Here is a 19,621-nt window from a genome sequence, read left to right as displayed (position 1 = left end):
ATTACTGACCAAGTGTGATGCAATGCAGAACTTGTCTGCATATACTTGTGCTATGCGACCAATTTGTTTGTCTTGTAACCAATGGCAATTGCAAAATAGTTTTGCTCTTGTAGCTCAGAATTTTGGTGCCCAATGAAGTGAGTTCAGCAGATCATCATCACGATTAGCCTCAATGGGATATGATGGGCCAGTTCGTGGCTAGGCCTAAAGAGCTTGCTGGTGGGCCAACTCGTTTGCAGGATACTATATAGACACCGTGGGCTGTCATGGCCCATTGAGAAAACGTGTGACGTGTCTTGTGTAGCTAAAACAGAAAAAAAAAAAGAATCAACCCGTGCGGCACGCAGGTAGGTTGTCACGTGTGGATTGTGTGCCTTGAGTACGGCGAATTCTCCAAGTCCCGTCCGTCTTCCAGCTCGAGCTCAAGTAATGCGCAAGCTAATCAACCTGAATTGGAGTAACAATAATTGTCTCAAAAGATCCAATAATCTGCAGAACGCCCGGGTCCCAGGCCTGTGGCGCCTGCTTGCGGTTGGCGCCGGCCGGCGGGATCCATAGGCCGATGGATCCGGCCGGCGCCACGAGGTAGCTAGCCAGCAGGCGAGCAGCAGAGCGACGCAGCCGCCATGGCCAGGCAGGCAGGACGAGTCCGTCCAGCCGGGGCGTGAAAGTGAGAGCACACCGGCCACACAGGCACACACCACCACCCAGATGCTACAGCAAGCTGAGATGGCCTGATGCTCACATGCATGGAGACAGGCACAGGCGAACAGCATCCACCGGGCCGGGGCTACCGTCCATGGCGCCGGTCAAGCTAGCTAAGAGCCCCAGCCGCGCCTTTTCCAGTGGTCCGCCGCGTCGATCGCCCAGCACAAAGCTCCAATCATCTGTACATCACAACCCTAGCCTTTTCTCTCTCTTTCTTTCTTTCTTTCTTTCAGCCAAAAAAAAAAAGAAAGGGAGAGAGAACTTTCAGTGCCAACGCCAGCGTCTCTCACCGTGTCGGTGTGGAACCCGTCAGCAGCAGCCTCCAGTAAAAGGGCATTAGATGGTCTGTTGGCTTGTGCATCTTCAAACAGATGCCCAAGATCATCTCCATTATCTTGAAAAGCTTCAAGCAACATTGTGAACGGTGCAGAGCGAGGGATTTGGGTTTTTACTACTTGAAGGCAAATACTAGACAGAAATCGTACGGTGTTTTTTTTTCTTATACAGGAAACGGAATACGCAGTTGCCCTGTAGTCTGTAGCAATGGTAGCCACCTAACCTAGCTAACAATCTGGCGCCCGGCAGCTACCAGGGAATGCATGCATGATTTCTCCGAGCTACCTCGCACAGACAAAGAGCAGAGAGCAGGTGTTTGTTTGCCCCTGTCCGTCCCCCCGCATACTGTACACCAGTGACTTGAACGCACTCAGCTGATTAATCGCCTCCTTCCACCTCCGAGTCAGGACCAAATCTGCCGCATTCAATGCCAAACTGACAAGACCTGATGCATGCTGCCTAGCTTAACCAAGTGCTTATGGACTGTACAACAAGTTTGATTTGATTTGATTTGCAGGTCCAAATAATCTGAATCGATCTCCCCCCATCTTCAACCTCACTGGAACAAATTTAAGGGAGCAATCGATGTGGGGGAGAGGTGGAAGAACCAAACCAGAAGAAGAGGATGAACAGGAGGAAAGAAAGAAAGAAGTGGTTTTTTTACATTTTCTGCACAGAAATGGCGAGCAATGGATGAGCAGAGAGAGAGAAGAGTTGTTCTTGCTCATGGATCCAGGATGGTGCCTCCACACCTGCATTTCCAGCTGAGCGGCTTGTAGTTGGTGATGCCGTCCACCCTGTAGCTGAACATGGCGGCGCCGACGGCGGCGGCTCTCTTCTGACGGCGATCCTGCGGCACGATGGGCACCTGCACCGCCTCACAGTGGCCGCAGGACATGCACACCCTCTCGCACCTCGGCGGCCTCGACCCGATCAGAGCCCGCCGCCCTCTCATCTCGCCCCTGATTGCTACCTCCTCATCCTGATTCAGAATTACCCACATTTCAAACAAAATTAGTAATGCAGGCTGAAACATGTATACAACAAAGATCAACAAGTGATCCGACAGCAAGATGGAGATGGGCAGCAAAATATTACCTTGCTGGCGCCGACCTCGAGTAGCCTCAGCGGCAGTCTCCCTGCAACGGCAAAGAGGTAGTTGGGTAAGAATCAAGCTTCAGGCAATGTGATGTCACAACTCACAAGAACAATGGATGAAGGGGGAGGAAAGGAAAAAAAAGAAGAAGTCTTACTGGCATCTGAGGATGCTGCCTCCATGGAGGAGGTGAGGATGAGGAGGAGGATGGAGAAGAAGAGAGGCCGCAAGGGCGTGTGAGCACTGCTGCATTGCAAGGAATGGACCATCTAGCTCGTGTATGTGCTTGAGTAGCTAGCGCGCTCTTGCTTATAGAGACAGATGATGATCGAGAGAGAGAGAGAGAGAGAGAGAGAGAGAGAGAGAGAGAGAGAGAGAGAGAGAGAGAGAGAGAGAGAGAGAGAGAGAGAGAGAGAGAGAGAGTGGATTGGGAGCCAGACTAATGCAGAATCAGAGGGTGCTTAATTATTAGGTACCTTGAGATCTGAATCTTCTAGGCCTATATATGTGCGTCAGGTTTGCAAACTGGTCTGGTTGGGTGGCTGAGCTAGCTGAGGAAAGGAGGAGGGAGGAGGAAGAAGAGGAGGGAGGGAGAGCTCAACAATAGGACAGGATATTTGCTATTGGGAGAGAAGAGCTAGGAGACGAGATCAGATGGGAGGTGGTGGGTAGGCTGAGCATTGTTGGCGAGGCTTTCCAGGTGGCCGCTGCATTCACAGAAATCATGTGCAGTGGGGCAGTGAGCCTAATGAACTGCTGCATGCATTCCCGTACGTGGGGGACCGCCTGCGTCTGCCGGAGGGAGCACAGGGTGATTAACCGCTGCGTACAAGTGTGGTTCGAATTGGTGCTTTAGCTGTATCTTTTAGTGCCTTTATTTCTTACAAAATAAGATAAGGGCCATCCATATCATTACCTCCTCTTCCACACTCAGATTTTTTAACCATCAAAATCCAATGTTTCTCGATCGGGTCCTTCCATGCAACCTTCCTCATTCTACGCTGCACTCACACTGTTGGTGCTCAAGCAATACATTACCGCGCCCTTCTCTCATCATATCTAACATGCCCTCAGCTGCTCCAATCCTTGTACCAGCTACCCTAAAAGTCCTCAAATCCTAAGCCCTAACTACCTGTACAGGGCGGTGGATATCATCGTCATCGAGATTGGATATAAAGATACAGCAAAGCATCCTCGAGTGAGCACTGTGCGATGTGATTGTGAATGGAAAAGGCAGCTCACAAAGGATTGAGTGAGTGACAACCGGCACAGTGCTCACTCTCACTCAGCTCCCTCTTCTGCAGATCATCTGTACGTACGCTGCGTACGCTCGTGCTTTTTCTTCCCTTAGCTTGGCTAGGGGCTCATTTCATTACAGGTCCTTGAGATGTTTCTTTTTGATACTTGGTCCTTGAGAGGTTACCATGCACAAGCAGACATGATTCTTCTGTCCGTGTACATTTGCATCCCAGTCTATTTTTCTGCCTTTTTTTTCTTTCTTTATTTTTGTAGCTGGCCTGTTAGGACTCATGCAAAGTAGTGGTGAGTATCTGCTTGCATCTCACCCGTGAGGCCGTTTACGAAGGTTTCTTCCGAAACAGCTTCACTGATGAAGTTGATGAAGTCGAAGCTGGTGAATCCATAAAAAGTGACTTCACTTGGTTTGCAGTTCATTTTAGCGTAGGCTTATAAATTAAAAACGGATTCACACTATAATATCTCGATTTACGTGAAATAAGTGAAGCAACTGAATGTCCATTCTTATACGTGCGTACGTACGGTTTCCTAGGTACACTGTTCGTCTTCTCCGTGTGATGCTGCCGTCCCGTAGCTCACGAGCGGTGGTTGAGACCCGCGCCTGCATGGCTGCATCTATCTGGGCATCCTCTCTCTGAATGCCCGTCGTGTCTCTTCTCTCTGTCCGGTGGGCGCGGCCTGTGCGCATTTGGATGCATCGATCGAAGCATTCGTTCATGCAGGGATGCAAGCTGCCTGCATGCAGCTAGCAGCAGTGACCACCACGAGCCATGACAGCAGGGGGACACCGCATCGATCTCAACATCAGTGCTGCTGCACACTCCACGATGCAATCTACATCGGATAAAAAGTTAGGAGTTTCTTTTACACCCTAGAATTATTATAAAATTCTGATTTTCAACCTCCAACTATAAAATCAGATAATATAGACATTCAACTGTCAAAACCGAGCAAATTGGCTCTTTCATGGTTTCGATGGTGATTTTCTATTTTATAAAAATTAAAAATATTCATTTTAAACTAAAAATTATAAATAATTTATTTTAAGTTAGAAAAATATGAAATGGGTATCAAAAATTTTCTTAAAAATGTAACATATATATTGATGCTATACATGTCAGTTATTCGAATCCAATTTTTTTATTCATAATATTTGGTTGCTTATAGTTATGCCTATTATTTTTTAATAAAGAAGATTCAAATAGAGTAATAATAGATATGTTATATTTTTAGAAAATTTTTGGTACTAGTTTTATATTTTTTTCTATTTTAAAATAAATTAGTTTTGATTTTTTAGATATAATTAGAATTTTTTATTTTTTTAAAAAGATATAAAACCACCTTTAAAATTATTCTATGAGTTAAATTTGTCCGGTTTTAACGGTTGATAGCTTTTCTTATTTTCTGGATTTTTTTTAAGAACAGCAAAGATAGGAGATCTCGATCGATACCGATATCCACAGCTAATTTGAAACCGCGAGGCTGAGAGTGTGAGCTACTAGTGGTAGTTACTGTACTTTGTGGCAGCGAGGTCAAGTCGACCTTGGAAAGAAAGGTGAGTCCGTGAACGCACCCTGGCTACACCGTACAGCAGTGTACCTGCAGGCTAGTGCGACCACCACGTACGACTGAATGACTGAATGGACGGGCGGCCAGCGGCAGCAGGGCGTGCGTACGTGTGGTCATCCGTGTGCTGCCTTACCGACTGCCTCTGCGGCTCTGCCTGCCCACCTGCCACTGCATGTGACTAACTAGCTCGCTCGACATGCCGGCCGGTGCCGCCGCGCCGCGCGTACGCGCTCTGCCGGCGACTTGCTTGGCCGGAGATGTTTGTTGTTTTGCATTGAAGCACACGTCCGATCCGGCGATCCGCCGGTTGTGGCAATGCCGCGGCCAGGCACCGTCCGCCGCTTTGACGGCGTCCGACGCGAACACAGATCAGCTGATCGATCTTGCTGCGGGGATGACCGCAACCGGTACGGTGAAACGCATGCACACCCTAGTTGGTGCCTTGGTGGGCTCGGACACCTTTTTTTCTAAGAAAAAAAATGTTGAAGGGTTCGGAGTTCGGACCGACAGTGGTTAGCCAGACCATGTCTATCCGGTCGTGCATCTGGATAGACTCTCTCCTTCAGAGTTCAGACTATTGACCGCGTAACATAAGTTGTTTTTTTCTACAAACGTACTACTAAGGGTCCCTTTGGTTCACCTGCAGATTTCTAAAAATTAGCCGTGGGAAAGCTGCTATGGAAAATCAGCTATAAGGTGCTAGCTGTGGGAAAACTGAAATCTGTTTGGCTGAAACAGCTGCGAACTGTGGATTTCTGATAGAAATATCTGTTTTGCCCTTGAAGTGTTTAAGTAGTGTCTATAGCTGTCGTTGGTTGGATTTTGACATGAAGATAATTATTTTGAAAATATTATGCATGTATATTAATAAATATTAATACAAAATATAGCTTAATAATCATTTAGTTCATATAATAATTACAACATGGTTTTACCGCAACCCGAGAAGTTCAGCAGCTGAGGATTGTTGTTCAGGTCTAACATGTAATAGACCTGCAAGAATCACGGTTCATCTTATTTTTTATCAATTCATCCAGAAACTTATGAGGTTCTAACATACATCCAGAAACTTATGAGGTTCTAACATAGGAGTTCTCTATATGGACTTACAACTTAAATGATAGGACATGTAGCAACAATCAACAATCACCTTGTTATCAATGCCACGGAAAGAAGTCATATAAGGGTTAGCATCATTAGCTTCGTTTGTATGGTTGTAAACAACGTCCAGAATAACCTATTGGAAAAATGATTATACAATTAATGTTTTTTGGTCCAGGATGTTAAAGAATTGAATGCCCAAGAAAAAGATTTACCATGCATACATGATGTCAATACCTCAATTCCAGCATTATGTAAAGCTTTGACCATCTGCTTGAGCTCTTTGGAAGCAGCCACCGGTCCACCACCAGCACTAGCATAACGACTCATGGGCGCAAAAAAGTTGATTGTAGAAAATCCCCATGTATTTACCTTCCAAATGAAAAGATGGGGTATCACTCCACTGAACAATGTGAAGGGCATTATGCGTCAAAAAGTTGTCAAATTTTACCATGTGGTCCCTTGGGTTAGGGAACCTCTTGAATTCCAGTTCATCAAACTCAAAAAAAGGGAGTAGTTCCACTGCATTAACGCCAAGTTCCAGCAAATGAGGAATCTACGAAACCAGAACTATTTCATACATAAGTCATTAAAATCAGCATGGAAACTGGAAGGTAGATTGCGTTCAATATCATAATACCTAAAACTAAATCAGGAAAAATAACAATTTGTAATAATAATCGCAGGTTATCTTACTAGAGTAGGAGTGAGGAAATCCGAAGACCAAAAAATCTGATGTGGTTACAAGTGACAGAATAGGTAATCTTACTTTGTCAATGAGACCAAGGTAGCTTCCACGAACAGCTGGACCCAGCCCGCTGGACTCATCAGCAGTGAAAGCGCGGACGGTCATTTCATATATAACAAGATCTGACTAGATTAAAGAACCAAAAATGTGGTGAGAATTACATGTTTGGGATATTTGTGCGCTATGCTCAATGATGGTAATACCTCAGGCAAATTAGGAAGCCTATAATCGTCACCCCAGTCAAAAAGGAGAGCTATCAAAGTCATAAGTTCCGAAAAGCTGACTTGGCTCCTCTTTGTCAACCCCAAAGTATTTTCGACCAGAAACTAATTTTGCATAAGGGTCCAGTAGAATAACACTGTCATCAAACCTATGACCTTGTTGCCACCCTTGAGGACCATTAATGCGATACCCATAAAGAACACCAGAAGCAGGCAAACCCTGAATTTTTTTTTAAAAAAAAAGACAGAGAAGGCTTCTTTAAGGTTGACAAACGAGTAAAAAAAATATAATCATAGTACACTACATAGAAGCAAAATGGATAAAGATTTAAGAATAGATAGAGTATGTGTACGAGGGGAAATGTTAAACTCAGCACCACAACAGATAGACGTTAAATATGTTAGAACTGATCAAGTAAAAAAGCTCGTTTTGTGAGCCAATACTCAACAGGTACGATCAAGCTTATAACACAAGGCCAGCACTTCAGAAATATAGGGCATCCCATCAGGTATGGTCCCTTCCAAAAAATGCAGGTGATCTTTATAAAATGGAACAGACATTTCAAGATTATGGAATTATAATACTAATATACATCAAAAAAATATTGTAATATTTTTGCATTAATGTCAGTCCACAACAAGTTGTTGACAAAAAAGAATGATGTGCTTATCTACAAAGCTAACAGAAATATCAGAACTAAAGAAAACTACCTCCACTGACACATGCCATATATCTCCTGTTTTGTTCTTTTGGCGATCTAAAGAAAACTCGACAATTTCTGCATCATCTTGGGTGCCTCTAAAATAAGATTACAGAAAGTCATAAGTTTACATACTAAGCATGCCATATTACTTTCGAGCGAGCAAGAAATAAAGGCTACAGATACAGTGGTTTTCAGGAAGGTGATTGTTTGAACCAAGCTCTAACCTTATGATCCAGATCATTACAGGAAAAAAATATATGAGGAATCATGAACTATATCATTCCTTGTGCAACGAATCTGTTAATAACCCATCAATTATGGCTTTTATTTGGTCTGTTCGTATGAGATTCTTTTTATTTGGGGAGAAGTGGGGGTCAGGGTGTTCATTAAAGCACTTTACGTTTCAATGTACCTAATATATCCCAAAACACAAAATAACATGTAGCAAGCTGTGCAAACAGTATTGCCATATCTGTAAGACCCTCAAACATGAGTAGACTGCCTGACCAAACTTTGACAAAAAGTCCCAAAGAAAGTGACATTAGTGCTAACTAAAACTGGAATGGCGAAGATTAGGATTCCAAGGCTGACAGGAAACTAAATAGGTTCATCTATGAGGGGAAACAAAAGAGGCTCAGTAAACTAGCGAATAGTTAGGTCGAATGGCACTGAAAGTAGCATCACAACACAGTTTTAGGGGAGAAAATATACCTCTCTGGAAGTTTCAAACAAAGGGTGACAGAAGAAGCATTCTGTGAGAATATCGCAAAATTCAGCCCACCATCAGCTTGTGACACTCCTGAAGGGAAAGCTTTTCCAGAAGAATAGTTCAAGGGCATTTCACTATCAGATGACGTGTGTCCCATTTCCTGTAGTTACGAAATGGATAAACATTATCCCCAAAAGAACATATGGTAAAAAAAATGCATACTAAGCTCAGAAGCAAAATCCAATTCCAGAATAGCAAAATATGGCAGCATACAACTTATAAATACAAAGCACATTTGCATATAGCAAAGTTTTACTTGAATGGTAGAAACCCACCACATGAAAATGACCATGATTATATCGAGCAACACAGACCAGTGGTTTAACGGTTCTATGAATCGTAGTGCTCTACTACAATAGAATAGAATCCTTGGAGCATGGCGCGATTAGATACCCTGATCACACTTCTCCCCGCCTTCCCGCTCTGCGCTCTCGCTGCTGTACTCCGCGCGGCGTCAAATCTCTGTACCTGCGCGACCACGAATTCTCTTGGATCAGTCAATCTACAAATCAGCGTGCCATGATAATACGACAATCGAGACACCAACCTTGCCGAAATACCCTCTTGCTCCTCCACACCGAGCCGCGATCCCGAGCTTAGTCGCCGCCAGGCTGCACGGAGCCAACACGCGCTCAGCATTCAGCGTCGGCCCGAGCCGCGCCACGAATCGAGAGAAAATGCAGCACGAAATGAACATCCAGAGAAAGGGGTGATCGAGGCCGGACGACAGAGCCACTCACCGATTGCCGAGCGCTGGGTGGCGGCGCGGCCGCGGCAATGCGCTGCTTCGAGTGGCTGAGGCGGCAACGGAGCGCAGCGGGGTGCGATTCGTACCGATGGAATCCATCCAAGCATGGGGGATTTGGGAGGAGAGGGAGCGAGCGCGGGTAGGGGAATGGGGGGCAGTTATAGGGGTGGCGGCCCCTAGGCTCGCGGCTCTCGAGGAGACCAGTGGGAGTGGGTGGGAGTGGGGAGCGGCGGGGAGGAGACGGAGCTGGTGATCTCACCTTGGGCAGCGCGAGCGGACGGAGCGGGCGGGAGGGGGCGCGTCGTGGGGGGCGGCGGGAGGGCGTCGGGTGCGCGGCGGGCGGTGCGTTGGGGGCGGCGGGGAGGAGGTCCAGCGCCAGCGGCGGCAGGTCGTGGAGGAGTCGGGATGGGGAGAGGAGTCGGGGTGGGGAAAGAATAGCGCTCGGGAAAGAAAGACGTGAAGCGGTAAGTTGTAACCGGTGGCAGTGCGGGTAATAAACTGCGCGAATCGGTAGAAATCTGCGGTGCGGGCAGCTGCGTCGTTCCACTTGGAGAATCGATCGCTTCCGAGGAATCGCTTCGCGTTGCTAAGCACTTTGGTTGCGATTCCAAATTCCTTGCCGCGAATCTGGCTCCCGAAGCCGAACCAAAGGGACCCTAAGCATGCATGCATTATTCCTCTGACCTTACCACTAGTTGGCTATCTTTTAGCAGCGCGAACTGCTCGGTGGCGTTGACCATTTTTTGGATTCAATGGCCGCCGCCTTTGCCAAGTCAGCAAGTAGCCTAGCCCGGGATGCGCAGCACGAGAAGAATACACCGTCTCTTTCTTCAGTATCCAGAAACCCTTGACTAGCTCTTTAGCGTATTTTCAGCAAAAGGACATTGACCGTGTTATTCCCCTCTCTCTCAGCATTCTACTCCTGTCTCTCTCCCACCTTCAAATGATTGGCAGCCCAACCTCTCCTCAATGATGTTGGCCCTTATATCGGATTCAATGGTCGCCGCCTTAGCTAAGTCAGCTAGCCATGGGTTGGCAGCAGTAACAGAAATTAAATACTGCTTCTCTCTTCAGTATCCAGAAATCCCTGAATTTTAAGCGTTGCGTCGTTTTATATATGCAGCTAAATAAATGCCATGGAAAATTTCAGCTAAATTCGTCTAAACATTTTCCTACGTATCCCTTTTCACCACTAAAATAACATGAAAAAGAAATTGTTAGTCTGGCTCCCGTTGACTATCAGCATTTTATTTTCCTCGATCTATAACGGCCAATAGTATAATGCCATTTTTTCTATCCAATAGCCGCCTACGTTGAGCATTTGAATTATACATAGTAAAAGCTAGATTGAAGGTCAGCAGCAGCGGCATCGGTCTGATTTCAAAAGGACTGAACCTACATTCGTGAGAAAGCTTCAAGATGTAGACTACTCTGGCGAGTATTAGCAAGTCAATGCAAGCAACACCAAAAATTGCATAAGACTCACGAATTTAGCTTCTTGCATTGTTTCCCCAATAATTAGGGGCGAGCGCAATTATGATCGACGAAACTGATTAAACTGAACATAATTAAACGGAAACGTGTGCATATATACTCTCCCTTACTGTCTGCAAGTCGTAGTGCCCATCGCAGACTTGCAACACAATTTTTAGCTGTGAACTTCTGTTCACTCTACACCCTAACAATGGTTGGTTTCAATGGTGTACTCTTGAAACTGAGCTTCTTCTTCCTTTGTCTCAACTTCCCCACTACTCTCGCTGCCGGTGACGACCGCCGGTTCATCTATTCCGGCTTTGCCGGCTCAGACATCATCGTCAATGGCTTGGCCGAGGTCACCCCGAATGGCCTCCTCCACCTCACCAACGGCACAGCCCAGCTCAAAGGCCAAGCTTTCCACCCGACCCCGCTTCACTTCTGCAACCAGTCCCTCGATGGCACGGTGCAGTCCTTCTCCGCCGCTTTCGTGTTCGCCATCCGCTCCATCGCCCCCGGCATGAGCGCGCACGGCCTCACCTTCTTCATCTCCCCGACCAAGAACATGTCCAGCGCCTTCTCCAACCAGTTCCTCGGCCTCCTCAGCAAGAAGAACAACGGAAACTCGAGCAACCATATCTTCGCCGTCGAGCTTGACACCGTCTTGAGCAGCGACTTGCTGGACGCCGACGACAACCATGTCGGCATCGACATCAACGACCTCCGCTCCGTGAAGTCCCACTACGCCGGCTACTATGATGACACGAGTGGAAACTTCCATAACCTAACCCTAGCTTCCTTTGAGGCGATGCAAGTTTGGGTGGACTATGATGGAGGGAGGAGACGGATCGATGTGACCTTGGCTCCTCTTCAAATGGCCAAACCCAAGAAGCCGCTGGTGTCAACTACCTACGACCTCTCAACAGTTCTCAAGGATAGATCATATGTTGGCTTCTCATCTTCCACTGGCATTCTTGGGACTCGCATCACTACGTGCTTGGCTGGAGTTTTGGTATGAACAGACCAGCCCCAGCCATTGATATTAGCAAGCTGCCAAAGTTGCCACGCATAGGCCCTAAGCCTCGCTCCAAGCTCTTGGACATCATCTTGCCGGTGGCTTCTGCAACCTTCATCCTTGCTCTGGTTACTGTTATATTTCTAGTGATACGCAGAAAGATTAGGTATGCTGAGCTACGCGAAGATTGGGAAGTCGAGTTCGGGCCACACCGATTCTCGTACAAGGACTTGTTCCATGCGACAGAAGGGTTCAAGAATAAGCATTTACTTGGTGTAGGAGGCTTTGGGAGGGTGTACAAGGGAGTGCTTCGGAAGTCAAAGTCTGAGGTTGCGGTGAAGAGGGTGTCGCATGAGTTGAGGCAGGGCATGAAGGAGTTCATCGCTGAGGTTGTTAGCATGGGCCGCCTACGGCACAAGAACATCGTCCAACTACTTGGGTATTGTCGGCGCAAAGGAGAGCTTCTTTTGGTCTATGACTACATGCCGAATGCTAGCCTTGATAAATATTTGCATGATGATACCATAGAGACTTTGGGTTGAGCTCAGAGATTCCGCATCATCCAAGGTGTTGCATCGGGCCTATTCTACCTCCATGAAGACTGGGAGCAAGTCGTCATCCACCGTGATATCAAGGCAAGCAACGTGCTCCTTGACAGCGAGATGAACGGGCGGTTGGGTGATTTTAGCCTTGCAAGATTGTATGATCATGGCACTGAACCATAGACAACTCATGTGGTCGGCACCATGGGGTACATAGCCCCCGAGCTGACACGCATGGGTAGGGCATCCACCCTCACCGATGTCTTTGCCTTCGGCGTGTTTCTTCTCGAGGTCACTTGTGGACGAAGACCCATTGCACAACAGGATGGGCAAGACACGGACACCCCCTTCATGCTAGTAGATTGGGTGCTCGAGCACTGGCAGACAGGATCACTCCCCAATGTGGTGGACACGAGGCTTGCGAACAACTACAGTGTCGATGAGGCGTGCCTAACTCTGAAGCTAGGGTTGCTATGCTCGCATCCCTCGCCCAGCGCAAGGCCCAACATGCGACAAGTCGTGCAGTACCTTGACGGAAATGCAACATTCCCGGAGCAGATACTGACGGAGACAACACGCGGTGGAGGGGTCGCGTGGGGTGCCAATAGTGCTGTGTCTTCATCACCGCCATCGTCGACAAGTTTCGGCACAATCTCAGTTGACCTCTCGGTAGGAAGATGAGCTCACGGCCCATTCATTACAGGGCGCAGGAACGGCCCAACATGACTATTTTTCATGTCGCCCATTTTGTCCGTTGTAATCCAATACGTCCTGGCATAACTGTATCATAAACATTCAGAACCAGTGTAAATGTTCATGTTCATATTTAATGGGAAAATGTAGATTAGGATATGGCTGGAAAGGACAGAACATTGTTGTATCCAATCATCAGTTGGATTGGTCTTCATTTGCATGTGTGGCTGAACCGAAAGGCAAGTATGTAGAGCAGGGCTTTTTTTGTGCAATAGATTCAGGAAGTTCACATCTTCAGAGCCTTAGAGGAGGACCAGAATGCCCATTCAGACTTCGGAACAACGATGTCCCTGTCAACGACCTTGTCAGTCTCGGTCCGAGCTTTTATGACACTAGTTGGCTATCATTAAGAGTGCGTTTGGTTGGGGAGCGAAGTAGAATGGAGCCATTCCATTCTACTTTTGCAGATGTTTGGTTGCCAGACTTGTGGAACGGAGCGGCTCCCGATAGGAATACTCCCGTCAGATGCCGAACGAGCCCGCTTCAAAAAATCGGGCGGACAGAGCCGCTCCGCTCCGGACTCGCTCCTGCCTCGCTCTCCCGTCTCTGTGCACACAGGTTGACTCCTCAACCAACACAGGATACAGCCGCTCTGTTCTAGTTCACTCTGCAACCAAACAAAAAACAGAGCCGCTTCGTTCCAGTTTACCAAACACGAAACACAGCGGCTCCGTTCTTAGAATCTGGGACAGAGCCGCTTCGTTCCACTTCGCTTCTCAACCAAACACTGCCTAAGGAAACGTCAGTGACGAGGCACTGTGTCAAAGGTCTCCACCGTCATTAACTATCCCGAATGCTAGGGAATCTCCAACGGTCACACATAGAAAGATACTAGTACCTCTTCAACAGTCAATAATACTAGTACCTCTTCAACAGTCAATACATAGATTAGCTAATCTCAACAGTAGATTGCTCTCCAGGGAACAATATATTACCTGCCCCTTTCAGTGTCTGTTCACGAGATCATGCATGATGCATGAGTCACCACAGGGAAGCAGCAACAAAATCCTTTAAATCATTTAGAGAGACGTTCAAGGGGTTCTCAAGAATCTCAAATCAAACGAAAAACCGTTCATTAAATGAAGGTGTTTATTTCTTTATGAGGAAATATTGTTGCATGCCTCAAATCAGTAGTTTTTGCATGAAAAGATGGAGCTGCACCTGAACGTACTAGTAGCATGGCTTAACTCTGTATAAGCTTTTTGTTTGTATGTTTATTTGTTTTTTAGTTTTCTTAGTTATACAGTACAACTAAGACATTCACAGCACATTTACCTCTATGAACACATGTACGCAAACCTTACCCATATGAGCATTTTTGAAGACTGAGCTAGCAAATCCTCGAGATTGATGAAATCATCACAGATGGCCAGACGGCTCGCTGTCGACTACTACTGAAAGCACTGTTAAATTCTAGAAAATTCGATCCCATAGAGAATCGAACCCAAAACATCGTACATAACCTCTTCTCTTAAATGAAAAACGTTGTCACTGCGGGGAACTTCCTAATACATTGAAACGAAATAATTAAGAGCAATCAGGCAAGCACATCAAGATAGTCAGTGTCTCCTTGGGGCCCAACGTGAAACTGACAGGAGGACCGTGCGCAGCGTCAACGGGGGCAGCCATCAAACTTAAGGAACCTAAGCACACCGTATCTGACGGCATCTCCAAAAAGACTGCGACTGCTCATCTACTCTTACTGGCTGCAGAGCTGATGTGAAGAGGATAGGAAGGCCCTCTCCATGTCAGTGATAGAAAACGGCATGCAACAAAGAAATTAACGACGGGTACGTCGATCCAAAAGAGAGACCTCATCAACCAGTCATCTACGATACCGTCCAAAGCACGGTCAATACGATAGTAAAAACTTCTGTGTGGGTACGTCAGATAGCTGGTACTCAGGTACTGTGAAATCTACCCACCCATTCATGAATGCTCCAACGACGGCGACGCATGGGTCCAATTTTTTCTCCAAAAAGCGTGTATGAATTTGGCTCAAATTCGATTGGAAGGTATTCCCCCTGGCTAGAATATGACGTGCCATTTTCCTGTTGAAAGCGGGAGCCTTTCTCGTAGTGCAGGTGTTTGGTATGACGCCGCATGGAAGTGAAGAGTAAGTCGTGTGTTGTAACTTTTGTAGCCAACATGCCTCCAGTAGCGAAATTCAGGCTGGGTTAAAAAAAACTCCCTCATTGGGGCAGTCAGGGTTCGGGGAGTTTTCCCGACCGGGAAATTGCTTCCCAGTTGCTTTCTCTTAGACCTTGTTTGGCAAGACTTCTACCGACTGCGGCTCCTCCGAAGCTGTGGGAGCAAATTTCAGGTTGGGTTAAAAAAATTCCCTAGTTGACGCAGATAAAGCTCGGGGGATTTTCTCGACCGGAAAGTTGCTTCCCAGTTGCTTCCTCTTAGACCCTGTTTGGAAGGACTTCTACCGGCTCCGGCTCCTCCACAGGAGCCCAGCCAAACGGGCTCTTAATGAAATACGGTTGGGGCCGGCATACCCCACCGGTCGAGTTTTTTCCGTAACTTTTGTAACTTGATGTTATGTTTTTTTTAAAAAAATTCTTACTTTAATTTTGGTTGTGTGCATCCTAGCTATGAAAAGGTCGGGAGTACTCGTGTATCATCATGATGTAACTGTCTAATATTAATAAAATTTCTCTTATCGAAAAAAGGAATATGATGTGCCCCAATTGATAGTCATACTACGTTTGTCTTTCTGTAAGCTTTCAACTAACCAAGTTAAAAAGAGAATCTCATACTGTCAAGGTCTGGATTAGGTTTTTTGTGGGGGCCACATGGAATGCATTAAACTCTCCAAGATTCTACTGAAGATACGTACCGGCAAAACTCCAAAAGCAGCAGGCACAAGTGTACAGCACGAAAGACAATTCTCGCCATGTAACCACCACACTAAATTCAGGGAATTCAGACATTATTGGTCGCATGTGCAGCACGAGACACAGCGACCACGGCATCTCCACCGGTGCTAGTCTTCGGTCATCGACTACTAGTTGCTCTGGCCGCCGTCCAATCGCTGAACATCGTCAATAACAACGTACTGTACTTAACAGGCAGACTACAAACAGAACCACAGCATAGGGACGGACGACTAACTCTAGAAGAAGGGTACCTTTGTGAAATTGGCATGCACACTGCTTGCTGAATTTCTTACAGTCCAGCGGCCATGGAGCATCTTCCCATGTCCTTCCTAGCAGCCTTCTTCCTCCTCTGCCTTAGCCTCAACCTTCGGGGCTTCTGTGTCGCCGGCGGCAACGAGTCCTTTGTCTTCTCGGGGTTCGGCGGCGCCAAGAACCTCATCCTCGACGGCACGGCCGCGGTCACCAGCGAAGGGATCCTCGAACTGACGAACAACGAGCCTGGCGTCAAAGGCCACGCGTTCTACCGGACCCCGCTTCAGTTCAAGGACTCCCCCAATGGCACGGCGCAGTCCTTCTCCCTCGCCTTCGTCGTCGCCATCCTCTCGGCCACCTCATATATGAGCACCGATGGTATGGCCTTCGTCATCGCCCCGGGGAAGAACTTCTCGAACGCGTCGCCGGCCCAGTACTTGGGCTTGCTCGACAGCCACAGCACCGGCCCGGCGAACGCGAGCAGAAACCACTTCCTCGCCGTGGAGCTCGACACCATCAAGAACGACGAGTTCCAAGACATGGACGACAACCATGTCGGCGTCGACGTCAACGCGCTCTCCTCCGTGGAATCCAGCTCTGCTGCCTTCTACGACGACAAGGACGGTACGCTCAAGAACTTGAGTCTCATCAGCACTGACGGCAAGCTCATGCAAGTGTGGGTGGACTACGATGGGGAGGCCAAGCAAATCAATGTCACTCTGGCTCCCATGGGAGTGGCCAAACCATCCAAGCCCCTGCTCTCGAACACCACTGACCTCTCAGCTGTGATCACCGAGCATGCATATGCTGGCTTCTCTGCCGCGACCGGACCGATCAAGTCACGGCACTGCGTGCTTGCCTGGAGCTTCGCCATGAACGGACCTGCTCCAGCCATTGACTTCAAGAAGATGCCAAGGCTGCCAAACCCTGGCCCCAGGACTCTGATGAAGGTCTTGAAGATTGCACTGCCTGCAGCAGCTTTGGTAATCATGGCGGCATGCATTGCAGTCTTTGTGATCGTGCAGAGGAAGCTGGCATACGCTGAGTTGAGAGAAGATTGGGAGGTCGAGTTTGGGCCGCACCGGTTCTCATACAAGGAACTGTTCAAAGCGACCGAAGGATTCAAGAGCAAGCACCTACTCGGCGCAGGCGGGTTCGGCAAGGTGTACAAAGGAGTGCTTCCAAAGTCCAAATCGGAGGTCGCCGTGAAGAGGGTGTCCCATGACTCGAGCCAGGGGATAAAGGAGTTTGTCTCTGAAGTTGTCAGCATCGGTCACCTTCGCCATCGCAACCTCGTGCAGTTACTCGGTTACTGTCGAAGGAAGGGTGAGCTCCTTTTGGTGTATGATTACATGCCCAATGGCAGCCTTGACAAGTATCTCTATGGCGAGGAGAACAAGCCCTTACTGGAGTGGTCTCAGAGGTTTCAGATCATCAAGGATGTGGCTTCAGGGCTGTTCTACCTCCATGAAAAGTGGGAGCAGGTCGTCATCCACCGAGACATCAAGGCAAGCAACGTGCTCCTCGACGGCGGCATGATCGCACATCTAGGCGACTTCGGCCTTGCAAGGCTGTACGACCATGGCACCGACCTGCAAACCACACATGTGGTTGGCACCATGGGTTACATTGCCCCGGAGCTTTCGCGCACGGGCAAGGCATCCCCTCTCACCGATGTCTTCGCCTTCGGCACGTTCCTCCTCGAGGTCACCTGCGGCCGGCGCCCGGTCAGCAACAGCGTGCAGCACGGCCGGGCGATGCTGGTTGACCGGGTGCTCGAGTACTGGCACAGAGGAGCTCTCGAGGAGACCGTGGACTCGAGGCTGCAGGGGAACTACAATGTTGACGAGGCAGGGATGGTGCTGACGCTTGGGTTGATGTGCTCGCACCCGTTCCCGAGTGAGAGGCCTACCATGAGGCAGGTCATGCAGTACCTCGACGGCGACGCGCCGCTGCCGGAGCTGACGCCGGCGAACATGAGCTTGCTGAGCCTCATGCAGAACCAAGTGTCCTTCGACCAGTCCATCCTGCAGTATCCGTGGTCGGCGACCAGCATGGGTACGATGACACCAGGCATCTCGGTTGGAAGATGACAGCTAGTATATTGGTTGTATCTGAAGCGTGCGAGTACGGCCTCTTTTGTTCCTGTTTTTCCTTGGTTGTTGTTGTGTCACAACTTACATGTAGTGTATTTGGTCACTCCTGTAAATCCACACGATAGTTCACCGTGTAAAAACATGGAAAATATTGTGATCATATCTGCCATTACTAATTTGCATGTCACTTGGTATTTTGTCAAGTTCATTTTCATGGCCAGTGAATTAATTTCGATTTTTGAATTTTATCAGGTAGCTAAATGAATATAATCATGCTAACCTGGCTAGCATAATTATAGTACAAATAATATACTATAATCATGCTACAGATAATGAATATAATTAATTTATGTTAACAACATATCCTGCGCTTTGCGTGGGTTTGACTTGTAATAATAAAGTTTACATATTTGGATCCCGGAACCGTGCTGCGGCATTATTAACTGTAACTAGCTGGATCCAAATTGTTTTCTTGGACCACCTCTAGAGCGAGACTGGACTCGCTGTTGCCTATAAAACAGCTGAGAATGATAACGATGGGAACAGGGCGGCCCAAACAGACGAGAAACGAAGCAAACCTGCCACACACACAGGCCAAGAGAGGAGAACATGGGCAGTGGCAGTAAGGCCGTCGGTGTGGTGGCCATGGTGCTCATTCTACTGGTGGTTCTGCAGCTGACGGCAGCTCCGACGGCCATGGCCTCGGAGCTTCGTCTAGGGCCGTGTGTGAGTGGCTCATGTCCCGAGGGTTTCAGTTGTGTTAACGGACTTTGCGTTCCTCATCTTAAATTGTTCAGACGATGTAGCTGCTTCTTTCTCATATAACTTATCAATTGTTATGCCAAGCCATGTATGATTCGTGTTGGGACTCAGGAGATGGAGAAAGGTGTGTTGCTTTGCATTTGGTGATTATTTGAATAAATGTCACATCAGTTGCATCTTTCAAGCTTGCAGCTATTCTTTCATATTTTTGCTTCCCCTTTATTTGGTACATGTTCCATGAATTGAATTCTTCGACCCAAGGCATCAGCGCCCGACCATGTTTCTTCCCCACGCGTCCGGCGGCGGATGCAGCTAGAACCGCTGGGGCGGCTGCAGTTGGGGTTCTCCATGGATACATGTGATGCCCTACTGCCGTGTGCCGTGTGCCCCGTCGAGATTCTAGGCATCAGCGAGCTCCGCCATGTGGGAATCGGTTCGGAAGGGAAGCCATCGTCCGCGAGGTCCTCCATGGGCCTACGCTATTTGCACATTTACCATCGGCGTCAGTAACATATATATCAGCCCACTGTTAGACCCATGATCTAGTTGCAGATGAGTTGATATACTTGATCCATGTGTGCCCTAT

The 19,621-nt window shown here is 47.7% G+C and overlaps 2 protein-coding genes and 2 pseudogenes across 4 annotated transcripts; 2 read left to right on the top strand and 2 right to left on the bottom strand.

Moving 5' to 3' along the window:
- Positions 1-1,523: 1,523 nt before the first annotated feature.
- LOC112880460 (EPIDERMAL PATTERNING FACTOR-like protein 2) lies at positions 1,524-2,764 on the bottom strand. 3 transcript variants are annotated; one of them, XM_025945097.1, is made up of 4 exons: positions 2,617-2,764; positions 2,298-2,448; positions 2,143-2,183; positions 1,524-2,026 (listed from the first exon to the last, which is right to left on the bottom strand). In XM_025945097.1, exons 2-4 carry the CDS (start codon positions 2,407-2,409, stop codon positions 1,769-1,771), a joined length of 411 nt encoding a protein of 136 aa, XP_025800882.1. In that variant the 5' UTR covers positions 2,410-2,448; positions 2,617-2,764; the 3' UTR covers positions 1,524-1,768. The 3 variants fall into 3 exon arrangements, with proteins under 3 accessions (XP_025800882.1, XP_025800883.1, XP_025800881.1); XM_025945098.1 differs by having other exon boundaries at positions 2,298-2,444; XM_025945096.1 differs by having other exon boundaries at positions 2,298-2,764.
- Positions 2,765-5,884: 3,120 nt separating this feature from the next.
- On the bottom strand, positions 5,885-9,997 carry LOC112880019 (annotated as a pseudogene).
- Positions 9,998-10,898: 901 nt separating this feature from the next.
- On the top strand, positions 10,899-13,079 carry LOC112880459 (annotated as a pseudogene).
- A 3,058-nt stretch (positions 13,080-16,137) lies between these two features.
- On the top strand, positions 16,138-18,435 carry LOC112880458 (L-type lectin-domain containing receptor kinase IV.1-like). The gene has a single exon (XM_025945095.1). It carries the CDS (start codon positions 16,231-16,233, stop codon positions 18,268-18,270), a length of 2,040 nt encoding a protein of 679 aa, XP_025800880.1. The 5' UTR covers positions 16,138-16,230; the 3' UTR covers positions 18,271-18,435.
- Positions 18,436-19,621: the final 1,186 nt, after the last annotated feature.

Source organism: Panicum hallii, chromosome 2 (assembly GCF_002211085.1).
Source record: "Panicum hallii strain FIL2 chromosome 2, PHallii_v3.1, whole genome shotgun sequence".
Classification (NCBI taxonomy): domain Eukaryota; kingdom Viridiplantae; phylum Streptophyta; class Magnoliopsida; order Poales; family Poaceae; genus Panicum; species Panicum hallii.
The sequence above is the reverse complement of the archived record's forward strand: the minus strand, read 5'-3'. Positions and strand labels throughout refer to the sequence as shown.